This window comes from Anser brachyrhynchus (genome assembly GCF_964034855.1).
Source record: "Anser brachyrhynchus genome assembly, chromosome: 12".
Lineage (NCBI taxonomy): Eukaryota > Metazoa > Chordata > Aves > Anseriformes > Anatidae > Anser > Anser brachyrhynchus.
In genome coordinates, this window is record NC_137707.1 from 15,299,688 (window position 1) to 15,320,063 (window position 20,376).

General features: G+C 54.1%; 2 protein-coding genes across 6 annotated transcripts in view; one reads left to right on the plus strand and one right to left on the minus strand.

The window, feature by feature from the left end:
* LOC308176830 (uncharacterized protein) overlaps positions 1-20,376 on the plus strand; it is a 472,043-nt gene that overhangs the window by 121,696 nt on the left and 329,971 nt on the right. The window lies entirely within an intron of this gene.
* Positions 970-16,088, minus strand: IRX6 (iroquois homeobox 6). Of its 5 annotated transcripts, none has more exons than XR_013938644.1 (6): positions 13,069-16,088; positions 11,949-12,170; positions 11,299-11,429; positions 10,931-11,214; positions 10,204-10,851; positions 970-8,664 (listed from the first exon to the last, which is right to left on the minus strand). XR_013938644.1 is itself a non-coding variant. In XM_080553080.1 (5 exons), the coding sequence occupies exons 1-5, from the start codon at positions 13,111-13,113 to the stop codon at positions 10,349-10,351; spliced, it is 1,185 nt and encodes a 394-aa protein (XP_080409206.1). In that variant the 5' UTR covers positions 13,114-16,088; the 3' UTR covers positions 9,382-10,348. The 5 variants fall into 5 exon arrangements, 1 of the variants encoding a protein (XP_080409206.1); XR_013938645.1 differs by having other exon boundaries at positions 970-8,033; positions 10,199-10,851; XR_013938646.1 differs by having other exon boundaries at positions 10,199-10,851.

The following is a 20,376-nucleotide window of genomic DNA, read 5'->3' on the forward strand; positions in this document are numbered from 1 at the left end:
CCACGTGCGTTTGGTTAATATCCTAAAATCCAGCTTAACGAAAAATCCAAGTTCCATCATAAACTGCCCTCTTGCTAACTTAATGATACGGTAACCCGGCTGTCCCCACCAGCTCGAGGACCTTTATGGGGTTTTAGCTGGGCTGGGCATTTTGGCCAACCGGGTTTTGTTGTTCCCTCGTTAGGGATGAGGGCTCTGTCCGAGGTGGCAGCACACCTCCGGGAGGGTGTCCTAGAGTTCGCAGTCCTCAGCATTTCAGTCTTCAAACAGAACCCACTTGTGTGAAGCAAACCTCACGTCCTGCTAGAGCTGTGCCTGGCACAGTGGAGCAAAAGTTTTCAAGCATGTGCTCATTAAGCTCAGGTAGACAGCGAGCAAGTGCTGCATATGCTAATGAAGAGGCGACGCTAATGAGCTCGGAGGCTGCCGCAGGACCTCGCTTTCCTGCTGCCACCAGCAGTGAGTGTAGGGAAGCCCCCGTGGCGGAGCGGCACCGAGTCGGCGGGATGGGGTGTGCGTGGTCCTGCTGGACTGCTGGACGGACGGACGGACAGACGGACGCGTGGCAGACGCCATGCTATTGTTATCCAGCCCCTTCCCCATTGGCTGCACACAGAGCCTTTTGTCTGCCGCAGCCAATGGGGAGGGGCCTGGCCACAAAAGAACAGTTTGGTTCAGGCGCTCCCGTGTTTTATGAATAAATTGGATTCTCCTTACGGCATTATTAACCTGCTGTATCCTGACGGGCTTAGGGGAGATTATCGTGCGCTTGAACAAATCAGCATCCCCAGATCCACACAAATACTGGGTTTTAACAAAAATATACTGTGATTAAGGCGCACAGCGGATCAAGTGCAGCCCCGACTTACACCAGGTGCAATCTCATTGATATCCGTGGGTTAAAAAGCAATTTTTACAACTTAAAGCAATCAGAAATCAGCTTAGCGTACAGACTTACCAGACCAAAATAAGGCCCAAGAGACTGTACGCTAAGCTGATTTCTGATTGCTTTAATTTTTTTAAACTTTTATCAAAGATTAATGGTCAATTATCTGGCAATCTGATTTTCTGGTACAGATTCCATTTGCATAATTTCATAGACACTTAAAATATGACCAGACTCTAATCATTTTGAAATGGGTTGAGGCATGGCTTGGTATGACTGATCAGAATCAGCCACAATCCCTGGAAATGCACGTTATTGTTGCAGTAACGAGGGGGGTTTTAATAGGCTGTTGTCTGAGCAGTAAACAATCGGTTTCGATCTTTTTTTGTTTGCTGCATGGCTAAATATGACTCCGGGGCTAACGGGCAGAAGTACGCATTCACATCTTGCTTTCCTTTGGGTTTTTCATTATGTGCTTGAGCACCACTGTTTCCACAGATATTCCTGCTATTTATTTGCATTTGCTGCAGCCCGTGCACAAACGTCATCAAGCTGCATGCGCAGGTTTCCCACGCCAAGTGGAAAATCCTTTGCGCTCTGAAGTAATCTTAACTCATATGAGTGCAGAGTGCCAGTGTTTTGTAATGTACATGCAGGTTGCTGTATGAGAGGTCAAAAAAAGAACAGTAAGTCCCAAAAAGTTGATAGCAAGTTATTTGCAGGCAAGGAGGAGTAGTTGGATTCCCTGCGTCTGCGTCCTGTGTAGGTGGTGGGCCAGATGATGCTCTGGCAGCTGGACGAAGCTGCTGGAAGGCGTCATCTAGAGACACCCGGTCTTGATTTGAAGGTGTCAAGAACTGGAGAATTTACCACCCCCTTTGATCATCCCATCGAGCATTTAATTACTCCTCTGTTACAATGTGTTCCTTATTTTGCAGATCCTCTTGCTTTAGCCCCAGTCTGTTGTGATTTTCTCGGGTACCTGGCCGTGACTCCCCGTGCTACCTCTGCCTCCTTTCCAGCTCAGCCAAACTCATCCAGTCCCTCCAGGAGCTGTCAGAGCAGCTCTCATGGTGCATCCGCGCTGCCTTTAATCCGCTCCACTTAGCAACAGAAGCAACGGAGGCAGCAAAAGGACAGGGCTGAAGCTGCCGCGTGGTGGGCGGGCTTGTGCAGTGAGTACTGCAACCTGCTGCAGCGCTGACATCTCTCCCAGCATTGCCAAGCCAAAGGAGACAAAACCCTACCCCCTGTTCTCAGCCCCTTATTGCTTGGCTCTGCTGTTCGCGTGGGGATGGCCAACGAGGCGGGGATGTGGGTCCCCTGGTTTCTTCCCCGCCGGAATACCAGCGCCTGATGTGGCTGGGGAACATCAAAAAGGACATAGCAAATTGGTGCGGAGTGCCAGAGTCATAAATCCTAAATCAGCTGAATTCGTCCGTGAGACAGCTTCTGCCTGGGTGCAGCGAGCTATCTGGTGGGGAGTGCTCGTACCCTCTAAATCCTTTTCACCTCCTTGCACACTTCCCTGGGAGGGAGCTATAAACAGGCCCAGTCCTTTCCATTCTGTTTTATCCATAAATACTAATTTATATATATATATATGAAAGTAAATGCAGGTGTTTTCACCCATCTTTTGCTCTTTTTAGAGGTCACAGTGCTCATTACTCCTCTGTCCCGTAAGTATGAAATGCACAAGCATAGAGAAATGGGTCAGGGTAAAGCTGATGTCACCAGAAGACATGAATAAACTTAGGGCTTTTTCTTTGGTGGTGGTTTTTAAATCCTGGTTTGATTTTTAAATCAGGTGAGCTTCTGAACATCAGAAGCAGGGTGGCAGAACCTGCCTGCCCCGGGCCAGGTGCTGGCATAAAACAAAAAGAGATGAGAGGACTCAAATTGAAAGAAATAGTAAAACAATGATTTTTTGGTTATCATAAACAGTAAGAGTGTGTGTGTGTAAGTAAAACCCCATTCGCTCATTTCTTTCCACCAGGGACCCCCTTACAGAGCTTTCTCCTGGCTGTATTAATTTCTTTTGTTGTTTTGCAGCATCTCTTTCGGGGTGGGTTTTTTTGTGCAGCACCATTTATTTGTACTGCTGATGTTTCCTCCCAAAACACAAACAAAAGGAAGAGAAAAGCCTTATGGGAAAAAGTCCTCTGAATTATAAAGACACTTAGAATTTCTGCTCAGGTTTTGGAACTGCCTGATAAAATTAAATATATTTATGCATCTAATATTAAACACTACTGTGGAGTGCATCTTGAAATTTAGTAGAAATGAATCTGTTCTCTTTGTCCTCCGTTTAATTCCACAAAATTTTTCTGCAAAGATATGAGTGAGTAATATGGATCTGGACCTGAAACGTCTGAAATTATGGATATTTGGGGCCAACTACCAACATTCTACGGTGGTTATCAGGTTTCTGAGAAAGTCTCTGAAGACTTTGGTCTGATCCTGGCCAAGTCCCCTCTGGTGGAAGTCTCAGTTACACGAAGCAGACAGGAGTGGATGAAGTTCATGTTGACATATTCACTTTTTTTTTTTTTTAAATGTTAACATACGGTAAAGTGAAATACAGCTCTGGAATATTGTTGTAATCTTTGCAGCAGTGAGACAAACCCCCCAGCTGCAACCCTGAGCTCTGTGAGCGCCCGCAGCCTTTCTGTTCTGTGTTTTGCAAACAGTCCCTTTCATTCCATCACGAGAAGGCTTCTCATGGCTTTGACTTTATAAAAATGCCTACTTAGAGTAAGCAGAGGTCTATATTTAGGTTACTACCCCATGAACTTCATGTGTTAAGGACTCAAACCTGTGTCCGAGCAGCTGCTGCCAGCGCTGCCTCAGCTGGACGTGGGGACAGAAGTGTGACCGGGTCGGTACGTGGGGAGATGTGCGTCTGCAACATCCACTGTGCTCAGGGGGATTCCCGTGTGGCTTTGTTAAAGAACAGGGGTTTCTTTCTGCTTTTCATTTATGCAAGTAAAAGGTGAACAGGAAAAGACATCAATAAGAGTTAAGTAGTGATATGAAGTCAGTTTTATTGCCAGGTCACTCAGTCCCCAACAAATCAAGTAGGAAAAATGTGTCATTTATCAATATAATAAACAGGTATGTCATTCACAAAGCCAAACAGCTCTCCTGAAACCCTCCCTCCGAGCAGACAAGCCACATCCTTTGCAGTGCGTTGCGTAGGACCTGTCTGCGGTGCTTGTTTCTGCAGGCAGTGCCACTGGGCACGGAGCTGCCTGTGCAGGATTTTGGTGTGCTGCGAGCCCGTGGGAGTGTGGCAGCTCGTGCTCGCCTCTCCGGGCATCCGACAGAGGGAAAGGGATGGGTTTGCTCTCCGTTTTACACAGGGTAAAACTGTGATCTGGAGTTTGGCCTAATAACCATAGCTAGCAGAGTCTTGTGCACATGTTGGTGTAGAGGGAAAATGGGAGAGCTCTGCAGCAGATTTCATTACGCCTCCTGGTTTGGGGAGCTTCGTTTCTTGCTCCCCTCCATACTTCCCCTACATTCTATCTCAAATAATTTTTGTTGAAAAATCATTTTAGTCCTTTGAAGTATTTCCCCCACACACACTACTGCATATCACAGGCTTGTATAAAAACGTCTCCCGGGTTGTGTTTTACACCGCGCACGTCACTGCGGGGATGTGTGGGATCAGTCCCAGCAACAGCAGGTAGGAGGGAAAAGCCCTGCATAGCAGCGAGGTGTAGACCACCATGGTGTGCAGGACTTCACAGGTAGTGGTGCAGATGGAGCTAATTCTGTAAGGCCGCCTGCAGGTGCAATCGCTGGGCTGTGGCAGCCTGCCCCGGTCCGCTTGGAGACTCGCACGTGGGGCGCATGGCTTTACAAAGAAGTGGGGTGACAGCGTCATTGCTGCATCCCCCAGCCCTAAAGGTGTCACGTGTGAGCCTTTGCATGGGAAACCAATCCTAGCACCACCCTGAGTGGGGCTGGAAGGGGTGCAGCACTTGGTCAGCCTCAGGATTTGGGGCGAAAAGCAACCTGGAGACCGTCTCCGTTATTAACTCGGAGTTGTGCTCCAAGTTCAATTGCCCCCAAGACTACACTCCCACACTGTAATTACATCTGATTCATTTATAGAGTACCATGTATTATATTTGTAGCCTGAGTTTTAAATGTGTGTGGAGAGAAAGTGAGGTTATATTATTGCTGTAATTGAGAGGAACTAGGACAGGTCTTATTAATTTCCTGCCACAGAATACTGAGTAAGCCAATATTTTATGGGAAAGTTCAGGGGGAAGAGTAATATATGTTACATTTCTGAATTCCACGGGATACTGGAAGAGTTTTACTGGCAATTCATTTTTCTACGGGTAAATTGTAATCTTTGATAGGCAGATGTGCCCCAAATGCAGTGCCTCCAGTGAGGGCACGATGAGTGGAAGCAGGAGGCGTCAGCTCCGCAGTGGCAGGCAGTGAGAAACGGGAAATGGGAACTCCTGCCCGTACAGGCTCCCCTTCCCTCAGCCGAGGCAGCTAGCACTGCTGGGGCTAAATTACTCTGAGCACTGAAGGTTCACAAAAATATTTAGTGTATGAGTATCTGATTAAAAAATCCATCGCTTGGTTTGGGGACTTACTTCCCTTCAAGGACATACCTTATCTTCATCTGTGTGGACTTTTACCTACCATTATCTTCTCTCATCCCCTTGTTGCGCTGTTTTTGTAAGTCTCCAGCTACCTCTGTTTCTGTGCAATACCAAATACAGATTAAAAAATAAACTAGAAAGAAAAGCACTTGAGGTCTGCTGGATGTCCCGGTCTCGCGGCCCTTGGCGAATGAGCTCAGGTAGTTGGAGGGCGAGCATCTCAGCACTACTGATGTCCCTTCGCTGGGTGGCCGTGGTGGCAGCGAGAAGAGCGGGAGGGATGGGCCCTGCGATGGAGATCTGCCTCGGTTTGTGCCCATTTTGGTTTTCTAGGCAGGTCACTGGGAAGATTGCCATGCTGCTCTTGGCTTTGCACACTCCGGGGGATGTGTGCCATTGAGTCCTGCGGTGTGGTGACTGGGGCTTCACTGGGTCAGCTGCAAACACACCCGTGTGATGGAAGCCTGCTGGTGCAATGGGTGCAGTGATTGCTCTGTGCATTTTTTCTTTTCTTTTAAGTGGTAACGTCACAGAAATACTTCGCTGATGTTGAAGCCAAGGTAGTAACACCACTGTAAGAGCTGTAAATATGAGTCCATGGCACAGCCTTCTCCTCCGACAGTGCAGTTTGTCGCCTTGCCGTGGGAGGGAATTGCTGCTGTGTGGATGAGCAGCCGCGGAGCTGCCAAGCACCCGGGCAGAGAAATGAAATTTAACCGGGAAGCGCCAATCCCCAGCAGGCTGCTGACTCAGCTCCTCCCTGGCCGGTCCCTCGTGTGCCTAACCCATTAACACCGCGCCTCACGTGATTTGCGCAGGGAGAACCCAAAGGCGATGATGTGCAGGTCGCATTTGTCTGTCACCTCCGGTGAGCAACAGCAGGATCAGCTGTGGCAGCAGGGAGCTCCAGCGCTGCGTGTGTCGGGGCTGCTGGAGGAGCGCACGGTGTTCATTGAGCAGCTGGCTGCCGAGGCACCTTTTAGGTGTTGTGGGTGGCTGACGGGTGCGCTGAGCAGCCAGGAGAGGATTTTGCTCGAGTGTCTCATCTGAGCCAGCTGGAGGAAACAGGTGCAGGGGCTTGGGACTGTAGCGTCACATTTTTGGCTTCATGCTGCAGTCAGCTTTCCCATGCTCCGTGCTTACCCCAGGGGCAGTTGGTGCCTGTTGGTGCTTTGCGTGCACAATGTGCCCTGGCTGCAGGGACAGGGGCTGCCCTGACCTGGCTGCCTGCATGGGAGCAGCAACCCCTCCAAGCATGGCTCTGCCCGCTGCTGCTCAGCACTCGCCTCGTAGCAATCGCAGTAGTTCCAGAGGTGGCCATTTGGGGAGGGGGAAGTATGGTTCTGCTGGCGGATATTCTGAGTCCGATGGATTTAAAGCAAGTCTGAAGTCCCGTTTACCTTAATTTGGTTCCTTAAGCTCAGCTGGACAGGCACACAGAAGGGAAACGTTGCCTTCGTGCTTTGCCGCAGCACGTGTGCTGGTGCACGAGGCTGCCCTGCTGAAGGTGAGAGCTGGAGGGCGGTCGTCCTCGTAGTCCCCAAACCTGTGTGTGCTAAGATTTAAGGGACAGTGCCTGTGTGCTATGGTGAGCTCTTACTACCTGGCTGCTGTATGGAGAAGGGCAGATGGCATCTAAAGCTCTAGGCAGGTGGCAAGGAGCAAAAGAAAATGAGAATCTTCTGCTCGCTTTTCTCGAGGTTCTCCCCTCAGGCCTCTCAGCAGACCCAAAGTTACGAAGGTGTCACTGACGGCACTGGGGAGCACACCTGGATGGCATCAGGGCAGTGGGCTGGGGCATTTTCTTTTCTTTAGATGAAAAACCTAGCTTGTGGATTCAGGCTAAAAAAAAGTATTCATCCTGCTAAGTAGATTGAAAGAGAATCCAGATTAAATAAATCATTAAATCATTCCCGAATGTTATCCACCTGTTCTGGCCTGTAATTTATTTTCAGATGAATAGTAGGTTAAAAAAAAAAAAGTAATACAATGGCAAAAATGACTTTCCCCTAGCAGATGCTTTGGTCCAGAAATGGCACCTGGCCTGATGAGCTGCTCACGCTGCTTGAGAGATTGTTGTGAAATACCTGCTCCAAGCCATTGCTTCACGGCCTCAGTAGCTGCGTAGCTGTAAAACTTCTGCTGCAGCCACCTCTGAGGGGATCTCCGAGGGTTGTACTGCTGCCAGGCCAGGAGACATCATCCCTTCATGACAGAATGGGAAGACCTGTACTGCGTCAGACTTCTCGGCTGGGAAGGATGAGTCAAGCTGGCTTGGAAGCAGCGCCCAAAGCTTCCTCACCGTGACCCGCTGGAGGTGCTGGGTTCCTCCTGTCCCACAGCACTGTTCGGCCAGCGCTGTCCTGGGGCAGCTCCGTCCCTCTGGGGCAGGAGGAACACCGCTTTGTGGGGATGGTCAAGCACCAGCAGTGCCAAGGGGTGATGCTCTGTTGCAGCGCCACTCTCCAGATGTGCTGGTGTCCTCCACTCGGCAGAGGAAGGTTTCCTCTCCCCCAGTCCTGAAAAAAGGACTGAAAAGGGCCCGGGAGCGCCGAGCTGGGTGACCGACCCCCCGACACCCACCCACGCTCCTGGGGAGAAGCAGAGGGGGGGACAGGTGCCCGAGGACCGGAGATGCAAGGGTGGGGACTGACAGCACGGGTGCTGGGGGGCCTGGGGGGCATTCCACTATTCCCTACTCTCCGGCCCTTCCCCACCTCCTCGCCCAGCCGCAGCCTCCCCCGGGGCCAGCCCGCCGAGAGGGTCACGGCGGGGCCGCAGGAAGCCCGGGAGGGGGGACAGGGAATGGGAGCCGCTCCGTCTCGGCCGCACAAAGCCGCCCTTTGAGCGACCCCCCCCCCCCCCCCCCCCCCCCGGCCCCGGGGGGCCCCTAATTGTCTTGGAGAAAAGTTCATTAGCGGGAGCAGCGGAGTGTGCGCGGCCCCGGCCCCTGCGCGCCCCGGCCGGCCGCTAATTGGGGGCGGCCCCGCTGTTCTCCCGGCCCCGGCTCTGGGGTTTTAATCAAAAGGGTATTCGGAAGATGCCCGCCGGAGATTATAGGGGGAGAGCTTTGCGATACGTATCTTAGCGGCGCGACAGATTGCAGGGTGTCCTGGCCGGGCGGGATAATCTGCAGCGCGCTCGCTTGGCCTTTAATGAAAGGGGAGGCAAGGGAATAAGAAAAGTAAAATACCCTAAAGTCGAAGGAATAAATAGTAATAGTAGTAATAGTAGTAATAGTAATAGTAATAGTAATAATAATAATAATAATAATAATAAAGTATTGGTCGCCCGGAGGTTCCCTGCTGCTGTACGCAGACCCCGAAGCCGGCAGGGGCCGGGGAGGTTTCTCCTCCCTTGGGCAGGTGCCGAGGCCGCCTCCGCCGGAGCCTCCCCGGGAGCCTCCCCCCGGGCAAAGGGAGCCGGAGGGAGCCGCGGAGGCTGCGAGGCCACGCGTGGGGAGGCTGCGCCTCGCTCCCGGGCCGGGCGGTACCTGGCCCCGCGGAGGCAGGGGAGGGGACGCAAAGTCTCCTCGCAAGAACCCTCCGGAAGGCCCTAATGCTCTTTATGACAAGCCCTAAATCCTTCAAATCCCTCTTGAAATAACGTTTAGCTTTTCGCAGCTTAATTTCCCCTCGCCCGAGCTGCAGGGGCACTGCGCCAGGCAGCGGTGATGCTCGCCCACCGCCAACCGGGGCACCCCATTACCCCTGGGACCGACCATCCTGTTACCCCCAGTCCTGGGCACCCCCTTACCCCTGGGACTGGGCACCCAGTTACTCTGGGCACCCTATTACCACCAGTACCGGGCACCCCGTTACTCCGGGCACCCCGTTCCCGGTGACCATAGAGGAGTCCACGCGGTAGTCAAGATTGATTTCCCTGATTTATTAAGGCAGAATTCATCGGACTCTATTGACCACAAATGACTTAATGTAAATGTTGACCCTGGTGAACTTGGAAATAGCAGGTATCGGGTTGATCTATAGATGACCTCTTAATTACCACAGTTATTAATTTAAATTATTGCCACTGCTTCTAGACACGGGAACAAAGAAACATTCTTTCCTCATCCCTGCGTGGTTTATTAGTCTGAACACAAAGTGTTTGACGACACTTTTAATTAAACAGCGATGAAGCAGAGATCCGCTTTCCCTTTCTTGCCTGTCCTGTAAAGTGCAGCGCTGCTCCTCGCCGGGGCTGGGGGAGGGCGGGACGGGGAAACGGGGGGGGTCAAATGAAAGGAGGAGGTGGGGGGGAAGAAAAAAAATAAACCGAAAGCACAACGACGACAGCACGACGTGGGGAAGGAGAGGAGCGCAGCCCCGGCTTGGCACCGCCGCCCCGGCCAGGCGCGCACGGGGCCCGCTGGCCCCCCTTGGGGCGGGGAAGGGCCGGGCCGGGCCGGGCCGGGCCAGGCAGGGCCAAACCGGGCCAGGCAGGGCCAAGCAGGGCCGAGCCCGGCCGAGCCCGGCCGAGCCGGGTCAGACAGGGCCAAGCCCGTTCCGCTCCTCCATGCCGCCTGCAGCCGGGACCCCGCCGGCGGCGCTCGGGAAGGGGCAGGCGGCCCTGCGGGAGGGAGAAGCGGGGGTGAGCGACCCCCGGAGGGGGGGAAACGGAGGGGGGGAGATGCAGGGAGGAGGGTGCAGCACCGGGAGCGGGGCAGGGCACCAGCGGCACCTACCTCACCTCCTGAGCACCGGCCTGAAAGCCGCCCGCAGCCGCTCCCGGCGCCTTCCCCGCCCGCAGCCTGCACACACACAAGCAGCTCGGGGGGGCGGGGGGGCCCGGCTCGGCCCGGCCCGGCCCCTTCACCGGGCTGCCGGGCACGGGCTCAGGCCGCGCCGCCCCCCCCGGGCCCCCCGGCCCCGCCGCTGCGGGTACCTTGGGGTCCCCCCGGTGCCCCCGGCCCCCCCGGTTCGCCGGGGCGGCGGAGAGCCGCGGGGAGCTGCTGCAGCCCCAGGGGGGAGCCCCGCAGCGCTTTTGGGGTCGGGGGCAGCTCCGGCGCCCCGCCGCCCCCCTCGGGGCTGCCCCTGCGCGCAGCCGTGCGCGCCAGCGACCAGATGCGCGGCTTCTCCGCGGGCGCGTAGGGGGGCGGCGGGGGCGGGGGTGGCGGGGGGGCGGCCAGGGGGGTGTCCGCAGCCGGGCCCCTGGCGCAGGGGAGGGCTCGGAAGGGGCCGGGCAGGCTGCAGTCGCTCCGCGGGGCCAGGCTGGGGGCTTCCAGCAAGGAGCCGGGCCGGCTCTTGTCCGCCTTGCGCGCCTCCTGCTCCTCGTCCTCCTCCTCCTCCTCCTCCTCCTCGTCCTCCTCCAGGTCGCTGAGCCCGCAGCTCCGCCGCTCTGCCCAAACACACAGCGGGAGGGGGGTCAGGGAGAACAGGGGGGGCCGGGGCCGCTGCCCCCCGCTCCCGGCTCCTACCTGAGCCCGCGCCCCCCGCCGGGCTCCCCTTCCTCTCGTCCCCCCCCCGGGGTTTGGGGGCCCAGGTCATCTTGTTCTCCTTCTTGAGCCTCCGCCGCGCGTTGGCGAACCAGGTGGAGACCTGGGTGAGGGTCATCTTGGTGATGATGGCCAGCATGATCTTCTCGCCCTTGGTGGGGTAGGGGTTCTTGCGGTGCTCGTACAGCCACGTCTTCAGGGTGCTGGTGGTCTCCCGGGTGGCGTTCTTGCGCCTGGCCGAGCCGCCCAAGTCCCCCGTCCCGTACCTAACGGGGAGAGGGTGGGGGGATAACGGGGGTGCCCGGTGCAACCCCCTCCCCCCGCTCCCCCCCCCCCCGGAGGGCCGTTACCTGTCGTACGGGTACTGCCCCAGGGCCGGCTCGTAGGGGTAGTAGGCGGCGGGCTGCGCCATCCCCGAGGGCAGGGGGCCGCCGGTGCCGTCCTTCAGCTCGTACTGGGGGTTCTGCGAGGCGAGGGAGCGCTGGGCGGCCGGGCCGAGAGGGGAGCCCCAAATGGGGGGGGGACCCCAAGTGGGGGGGGAGACAGATGGAGGGGGAGATATGGAGGGGGGAGAGCCACGGATGGGGGGAGCCCCAAATGGAGGGGAGCCATGAACGGAGGGGAACCACGGATGAGGAGTAACCCCAGACGGAGGGGGGGGCCCAGATGGAGGGGAGCTACGGATGAGGGGTAACCCCAAATGAACGGGAGCCCTGGATGGGGGCAGCCCCAAATGGAGAGGAGCCCCGGACAGGGGAGACCCACGAATGGGGGGAGCCTTGGATGGAGGGGGAGCCCCAAATGAAAGGGGAGCCACGGATGGGGGGGAGCCTTGGGATGGAGGAGTAACCCCAGATGGAGGGGGAGCCACGGATGGGGGGGAGCCCCAAATGGAGGGGGAGCCCTTGATGGAGGGGGAACCCCAGATGGAGGGGGAGCCCCGTCCGCCCCCCGCCCGGCTCCGCTCGCCCCCCCCGGCCCCCCTGTCCCCCCCACTCACCAGCGCGGTGTAGATGGCCGCGGGCTCGGCGCTGTAGGGCAGGTAGTTGCCGTAGCCCTGGCCGCCGGGGTACGGGGCGCCGTACATGCCCAGCAGCCGGCCCTCGTACGGGGCGCAGCACAGGGAGGCGGCGGCGGCGGAGGCCGGGGCCGAGGCCGCATCCGGCCCGGGGCGGGGGGCGGCCTCGCAGCAGGTCGTGCTGGGGCTGCCCGGCACCAGGAACTGCGGAGGGGAGAGAGCAGGGGGGCGCTGAGAGCCGCCGAGAGCGGGGAGCCCCGTCGGGGGACGGCTGGAGCCGCCTGAGGGTGGTTTTGGGGGGGGTTCCGGGGGGGGGGGATGAGGACCCGAGGCCGGCTCGGGGGAAGGGGGAGCCCCCGGGAAGGGGGAGCACGAGGAAAAAAAGCGGTGGGAACTTGGCGGAGATGCTCGCCCCCGAAAATGGCAGCGGATCCCCCGGCTCCCTCCCGGCCGGCCGGCGCGCAGCGGGGGCGAGAAGCTGGGGTCCGGTTAACGCGGGAGGGGCGAGGCGCTGCAATGTGCCGCCGAGGGCAGTCGGAGCCCCTGGATTTCAGCCGCTTGGCGGGGGCCAGCAACTCCCCGAGCACGGCAGGCACACCTCAGAGAAACCCCAAATAAATCGGGGCTCGACGTGCCCCTAAAACCCGACGGGGGTTGGGAAGGACCCGCCGGAGCCCCCCGCGCGCCGGGGAAGGAGGGAGGCAGGCGGGGAGCGCAGCGCCGAGCCGAGCCGCCTCCGGCGCTGGGAGCCGGGCTTTTGGGGTTTCTTTGGGTTTTTGCGCTTCAAACTGCACGGTGGAAGGGGAGCGGAGGGTCGGAGGTGGGGGGGAAAGGGGGGGGATCGCCGCTTTCCTGAGCGCCTTTTCGCTGGGCAAACTGCGAGTTATTTGTTTAAGCCTAGCACGACACAAACGAGACAGAAACACACACGCACATTTTTTAAAAAAAGCCTCCAGATGTGCCCTTTTTTTTTAAAAAAAAAAAAAAAAAAGGCTCGAAGTAAGGGGAAAAGGGAAGAAAAAAAAAAAAGGGAGGGGGAACAAGACATCTGGACAGCAGCAGCGGAACGGGAACAAAAGTGAGTGCTGCTCACTCGCCTTACCTGCGCGGTGGTGCTGTAGGGGTATCCGAACTGGGAGAAGGACATAGCCGCTCCTTATTTTTGGACCATAGGCAATATTTTCCCCCCAAGATCGATTGTAACTAAACCCCGCTTCACGATGCACCTTCTCACACACACATTTCCACGTATGGCTTTTTTTTTTTTTCCTTTTTTTTTTTTTTTTTCTCAATTATAGATGATTGCACTTAAGAAAAGCCGCCAGACATCTGAGGCGGGGGGGGTGGTGTTGTTGAGGGGGGTGTTGGTGCCTGGATAAAAAATAAAATAATACAAAAAAGAAGCTACCCCCCACTTCCCATCTCTCGCAATAAATATGTTTGGATAGAGAGAGTTGAAAAAGCCACCCCACATGTATAGAGGGTTTAAGTGCAAAGGGGCTTTTTTTTTTTTCGCTTTTTTTTTCCCCTTTTTTTTTTTTTTTTTCTCTCCGAAGCAAGGGGGGAGGGTGTGGGGGCAGGAAAATCGCGTGGGGCTGGCAGGGTGCGGAGCGTGTTGTGTTATTTTCTGCTCGGCGGGGCCGGGGGGGGCCAGCAGCGGGGCTGACGTCACGGAAGGGCTGCGGGGCGCGGGGGGGTCGCGCTCCTTCTGCTCGTTTTTTTTTTTTTTTTTTTTTTTATAATGCAATGCGAATTGGGCTTGGGGGAGATGGCATGGGATGAGGGAGAGGAGAGGAGAGCCGCCGGGCCGGTTGCGGCGCGCCCCGCTTTGCTGCTGTCCTGCCCTTCGCGGCGCTGGGGGGCGGAGGGGGGCACGGCACGGCACGGCACGGCACGGCACGGCACGGCACGGCACGAAAAGCCCCAAAATGGCACCGCCAGGAGCCCCGCGGGTGGCGGCTGCGGGTGGCTGGTGGATGGAGGGGTGGATGGACGGAGGGGTGGAGGGAAGGATGGAGGGAAAGGACGGAAGATTAAAGGGTAGATAGAGGGATGGGTCGATGGATGGATGGATGGAGGGACGGATAGATGGAGGGACGGATAGATGGAGGGACGGATAGATGGATGGATGGAGGGACGGATAGATGGAGGCATGGATGCCCACGACCCAAATCGCCCCAGTCACCGAATGGCGATGCCCTCGTTTGACCAGCGGCTAGCACATTGCTGGTTTGCCTTCGAGCCGAGATCCCCGGGAGCTAAACGGGGATTTCCCCCCACCCCCCTGCTGCGGGGGCTGCCGCGGGTTCCTTTCGGTAGCAATTAGAAAGGAAAAACGAAAAACAAAACAACTTTTACCCGGCTCTCTCGTCCCGAGGCGGGGACCGTGCCCTGGAGGCGGCCGCCCCGGTGCCCCTGTCCCGGCCCGGCCCGGCCCGGCTCGGCCCCGGCCCCGCTCCCCGACGGGTGGCGCTGCCGAGCCGTGAGCCAGGCGGAGCGGAGCGGCCCGGCCCGGCCCGGCTCGGCTCGGCCCGGGACTGCCCCGACGGAGCGGGCGCCTCGGGGCTCCCCCGCAGGGGACGGGGCCGCTGCCCTCCGCCACCCGCCCCGACCCCCACAGCCGGGTGCTAATTGTTTAATTGCGAGAATCGCTACGGGGGAAGCGGTGCTGATTAGGAAGGAATAAAACCGCTTGTTCTAAAGCACTTAATTCAGCAAAAATTTAGTCTTTTTAATTAAAAAAAAAAAATATATATATATATTTTGAACTGTTGTTTGCTGAAAGAACGAAGAGAGGCTCCGTGCCCTCCTACCTGCCTCCACTGAGACCCCGCAGCCGGGTGGGCATCGGGGGATGGCTGCATAGGGGGGCCTGCACCCCTGGCTGTAAGCGAGCCCCTGCCCCAAGAGGGGTGCCACAGCAGAGCCCAGCCTCGCAGCGTGGCCTCCTGCACCCCAGCGGCTTCCTCTCACCCCACACTGCCCCGTGGAGGTGTCTCTGCAGCCAGCTTTGCACCCATGCATGCCCCAGAGCCACCCAGGTGACCGTTGCGATTCTCTTTGGGACGCGGGGTGCTGCGTACGGTAACGGAGGCGAGTCCCACCGTCCTCCCCAGCTCCTGAGCAGGCCGCGGCCCATGTCTCTGCGTGCTCCTCACCGAGCGCCCCGGCTCGCCTGGTGCTGTGGAAGCACCTTGCTGCGATCCGCAGCTACTGGCAGGAACCTCAGTTACCTTCTGTCTGGGGAAGCAGCGTGTGCTTCGCTGCTTTTATTGCAGGGAGACAGCTTCAACACCCAATTTCCATTCTGCTCGTACGCTGCCTCACAGAGAAGCGTAACTGATGCTGCACGAGTTCGCTGCTGATTTTTTCTCTTTGCTTTATCTAAACCTGTGTCATGCCTGTCCCCATCACCACACACCCACAGCGCACGTTGTGTTTGCCGAGTCGTCCCAGCGAGGACTTTGTGACTACAAACACGGGCAGAAACGGAGCGCGATCCCTCTTGATTCGCCAACTTTGGTTCTTGTAAGAGCTTAAACGTCCGCATTTCCCCGAGCAGCTCCTCTTGCAGTAAGGCAGGGGTTCAGACGCAGCCTGCAATGTGATTTTTGGTGCTATTAAAACCACCATCGTTTGGTTTAGCTCTGGCACTGCTTCGCTCGGAGGTAATTGCGCAGGGTGGAAGTAGCGGTACGTGCTTTGCGCCGACACAAACGCAGCTGCCGCGGACTGTGCATGAAATAATAGGTTAATTGAAATAAGCGTTAGGGTGTCATTTCTGGAAAGGAAGAATAACGTTCCAAGAGGGGTAGGAACAAAGCAGCTTCAAAAACATGGAGCAGAACTGTGGCTGAGAAGAAAGTCTCTTTATATTTTAGAGTATGGGGGGATTTTTTTGGCTGCAGTGTTTTTGTACTGAGAAAATGAAAATTCTTCAAGTCCATGCATGAATAAACAAGTACAGCTGGGCAGCCTAATACATAATTTATACTGATCAGTCACTGCAGATTTAACTGAATAAAGCCAAAATGAACACTAATTGTTTTGACAAACTAAAATAGTGTATATGATGGTTTATTGTGAAGCTTGCTGGTTGCTGTCCTTATCTCAGTGGCTATTGTCAAGACCGATTTCTGCATGAGAGGCAGAAAAAGACGAAACAAATTAGGACAATATTAAGATTAATATCTTGTTGAAGATAAAGCATTTTAATTGCTTAACATACAAGCAGGAAATAGAAAGAACTGTCTTCAGGACAGACAGGAGAATTGGCACAGTGCAGCGCGGGCTGTACACTGATTTAGGAGGCGAGGTGTAATTGCGGAGATAATGGGCACTACCTTGTCAGCTGAAGGCGAAACCCGAGAGGTAACAGATTTTTTTTTTTTAAATGCTTTTGAAATACAGCAGGAATAACTTTGATTGCCGCTGGCCACTTGTCTTCCAGAAGGGAACATCCAGAAAGATGTCACTGGGCTGCCGGAGAGTTACCTATGTAGGCTAGCTCAGCCGAGCAGCCACCCTGTGTCGCTCTGTTGGTGGTGTCTGCAAAGGGTTTTCTCCGTGACGGAGAAAATCCGTGAAAAATCCAGTGCCGTGAAAATCCCTGTGTACCACGGGAGGGGAAGGAGAATGATAACTGACAGGGCAACGGGGCAGCATGGCTGGCCTTGGGCTGAACCTTGCTCTGCTTCTCTAACCCTCTCCTTTAGGTGGGCAGCTAAATAAAAGCCATTTAAAATTTATTCGGGAAATTAAGAGAGAGGCGAGGGCAGGAAAAATACTGACAGGGATGCCCACACACCACTCCTTCGCGCGGCCGTGAGTCACTGCCTATCCCTGTGCCAGGCCAGGCCCTGCAGCCTTGCCTTCCCAGCCCCAGCTCCTCCTTCATGGCACCCCGCGGCCCCCTGTCACCTCAGATCCTCGACATGTTCGCTGTAAAACTGTGAGCTGGGCTTATGGCCAGCCCCAGGCCTTCCCCCTGCTCCTGGGTGGGATTTTCCCTTGGATCCGTGGCCATCCATCACTAAATCCAGCTCCCGCCCTCGTGGCTGGTCACTGAGGAACTCCTTTTGGAAGAGCGCTCTGGGTCAGGGTGATCCAGCACTTCTGTACCCGCTTTTTGGGTGTTAGCCGGGGGTTATTGTGTAAATGGTGGTACCACCCACTGGGGACACGTCCACACGCACACGCTTCACCCCGAGGATGTTCGTGCTCGCTCAGCTGCGGGCTGCGTGATGGCGGCAGGAGCTAGGCCGTGTTGCTGCTCTCCTTCAGGCTGACCCCTCTGTGGACTGGGTTCCCAGTAAAATCAGCAGGAAAAATTTTGAATACATGTTTTTTAGAGTGGTTGCTCTTCTGCCACAATTTGAGCAGGATATTGGGCTCGCCAGGTGCCATTAAGCAGCATGACGTGTTTGGGTTTTCGTGCCCTTTGTATCAGCTGTCCATTTGGGCGAGTCTGCACGATTCCAAGCTGAGGGCTTTTAATTCAGTATTACCGTAGGTATCATTCGTCATTTTTGTTCTGTGGCAGTGAATGACAGTTTTATTCCATTTCCTAGTCTGCTCGCTGTGATTTCCAGGATCTGTGTTTTAATTAGAGTACCGGTTACATGCAACGGTGCCTTATTTTCCCTGAGTTATCACTGAACTTAGGCGCACCATTAAACGTGGGCATCAGAATTGCTTCCTTATTTACTTCCATGTGTAATTTACCAAACCCCAGTGGTGTTTGCTGCACGTTCGAAAGAGCTTGTAGCTTATTCCAAAACCCCAGACCGCTTAACCTGAGACCCCCGTCCGACCAGCCTCCCCTCTCCATTAAAGCGCGAGCGAGGCAGGGCCTCCTCTGGCCGCCGCTCCCAGCCTCGCCTGGCTCGGCCCCGCTGCTGCCGCCCCTCCGGCACCCTCACGGGGCCCGGGACCACTTGTGAGTTCACACACAGGCAGCGCTAATCTACGATAAATCTTACAAAATCAATAAAAATATGGGAAGTATATCATTTTTAAAGAAAAAGCACACGAGACGTGGCCATTAAGGGCACAGCCATTCTAATACCTGTGTCTGGTTGAAACTGCAATTAAAAACATTCCAATAATAAATCTACTCTCAGTCTCGCTTAATGCTTTTAACTTTCTTGAAAGTTCAAGCTGGTATCCAAAAAATGTGCCAGGACTTTCACAATGTATTTTATAGACTCATAAATAAATATGGCAATTAATCTAAGCTATATTTCTTTCGTATCTGATGACAATTTATTATGACACTCACTCGTTCAGTGCACAAAAACTCTAATGCACTTAAAATCGGATTTCAAACCAAACGTTTTATGGGAAAATATAGTATTGATCATCCATTTAAAGATATCATGTGATGATTCATAACCTGCTATAAAAAGGATCTTATGAGGACATTCAGAATGAGTCTTGCGGACTGTTCTCACCACAAAATCAAACTTACGAGCTCTGTAGTTCTCAGTCATGTTTTATGTTTCTGTTTAGAGTTTTCACCTATAACTTTATGGTTGTTTAAGATGGATAGCAGCTTTAAAATAAAGCATTTTGCGTATCTAAGCGAACATTAAATACGTAGGGACTAATTTGTTAAATATATACTGGCATTTTTTCTCCTTTTACACAAATTCACAAAATTTATTCCTTTCAAGGATAATTTCCACTACTTGGGGTGTATTAATTGGGCAGTTTGAGCAATACAGATCTGCTGCTGTGTTCTTTAATAAAACGTGCTTCTTGTGTGACCCAGGAGTCAGAGGGTTTCATATACTGTTCATTACGGGGTTTGGGCTAGCACAAACCCACGCTCTGCAGCGCCTTCTGCTCCCGCACACCGGCAGCACCCGTCTGCAGCCTCCTGTCTCTGTCCATCGCTGGAGATGTTTCCAAAGTTGGAAATCTCTAGCAGATTCATGCCAAATTTGCTCCCTTCCCACGGGTGTCCTGCAGGTACTTTTGCAGCAGCTGACAACAGCCATGTTTCATCTCACCCTCCGAGATTCTTCATATAATGTTTTCCTATTTCAACAGCCCATAGTTGTTGCCAGCCTAATTATTTTCTAGATATCTTTCTTTAATGCCACAGGCTTTGGGTGGTGACACCAATGCTTGGAGAGACAACAGAAGGAAATAAGTAGTGAAGGCTGAAGCACTTGGTTAAAGAAGAGTCTCATTTATAAATCAATTTTAATAACATATTTAAAAGCTCTCACATTTGCCTTTAATGTGTTTCCATTTCCCCCTTGGTCATTAATATTTAAAATATTTTTCTTTACTGATCTTTTTTCTATTGTGTCCTTTCTAACTTTTTCTCTTTAATCTGCAAACTGTGAGTTTTTGAGAAATGCATAATCCATGAGAAATCCAGATAATTTGATACAAGAAAAATCTTCAATCCCATGAAAGAAACTTCAGAGGAGCTGAGTAATTTTTTAGAAGTTATTCCGAACACTTTAACTCGTGAAAGGGTGCGTGCTTTCCTTAGTTGACTTTCAAAGCGAGGAGGTTCCATTATTGCTATTAGGAAGTACTAATCAGCAATGACTTTTTTTTATAGATATATCTGTGGATATATTTTTTCAGAAGGCTTGTCATTGGGGTGTCTTCATTCCTGGTGTGACTTAAGGGTGTGAGGTTTGCTGCAAATCCATAGTCTGTGTGCCAAGGGCTTGTTCTTCGGTCCTACCCACCTCTCAGTGGAGATCACCTCTTCAAAAGTGCTTAAAAAAGGAAAAAAAAGAAAACAGAAAGGAGAGAATCTATGGAGGAGTTAAGTGGCTTCCTAAGTGGGTTTGCATAAAAACTTGAGCCACGCTTTGAAGGATTCCTCACGCGCTGAATGCCACGTGCTGGATCTAGCAGCAAGATGCTGCCAGCGTCTCACACACCCGTCCTCCTAATCCTCCTCTTGTCGTGCATCCAGGAGTCTGCAGGAGCAGGGCTGCTCGACGTGGGCTTAAAACAGCATCGGGACGATGCCGGGCACGGCGGAACAGGCCAGCAGGGCACCGGCTTGTGTGGGGGGTCTGCCACTGTGCTACTCTTTGCTTTGGAGATGTGTGGGATACCAGAGCGATGACACCCACGTTTATCTTAGAGAACTGTTTTCCACCTTAAAAATTGAAAGGAAAAAAAAAAAAAAGAGGAGCCAGGGTTTTCCCAGTGGGTTTTGTAAATAAGGTTAAAATGCGGATGTGATTTGCAGTGACTGCAGCCACAGGTGGGTCTGGGACCTGGCCCTGCTCCCTTTCCCTTTGCCCCCAGGTGAGGGCAATTCCTCTGCTATTTAATGACTGAACAGAGGGGGTGCCTCAAGGCTTTATTTTGGTGGGATTGTTGCACCTTGGGTTGAAGTGCATGTGGGCGCAGGCTGCTGGGGCTGTAGGAC

Coding starts and splice junctions, on each gene's coding strand:
- IRX6 (XM_080553080.1), bottom strand. CDS start 13,113: ATGTCCTTCTCCCAGTTCGGATACCCCTACAGCACCACCGCGCAG. Junction 12,171..13,068: donor CCTACAGCACCACCGCGCAG/GTAAGGCGAGTG, acceptor TCCCCTCCGCAG/TTCCTGGTGCCGGGCAGCCC. Junction 11,215..11,298: donor GGGCAGTACCCGTACGACAG/GTAACGGCCCTC, acceptor TCTCCCCGTTAG/GTACGGGACGGGGGACTTGG.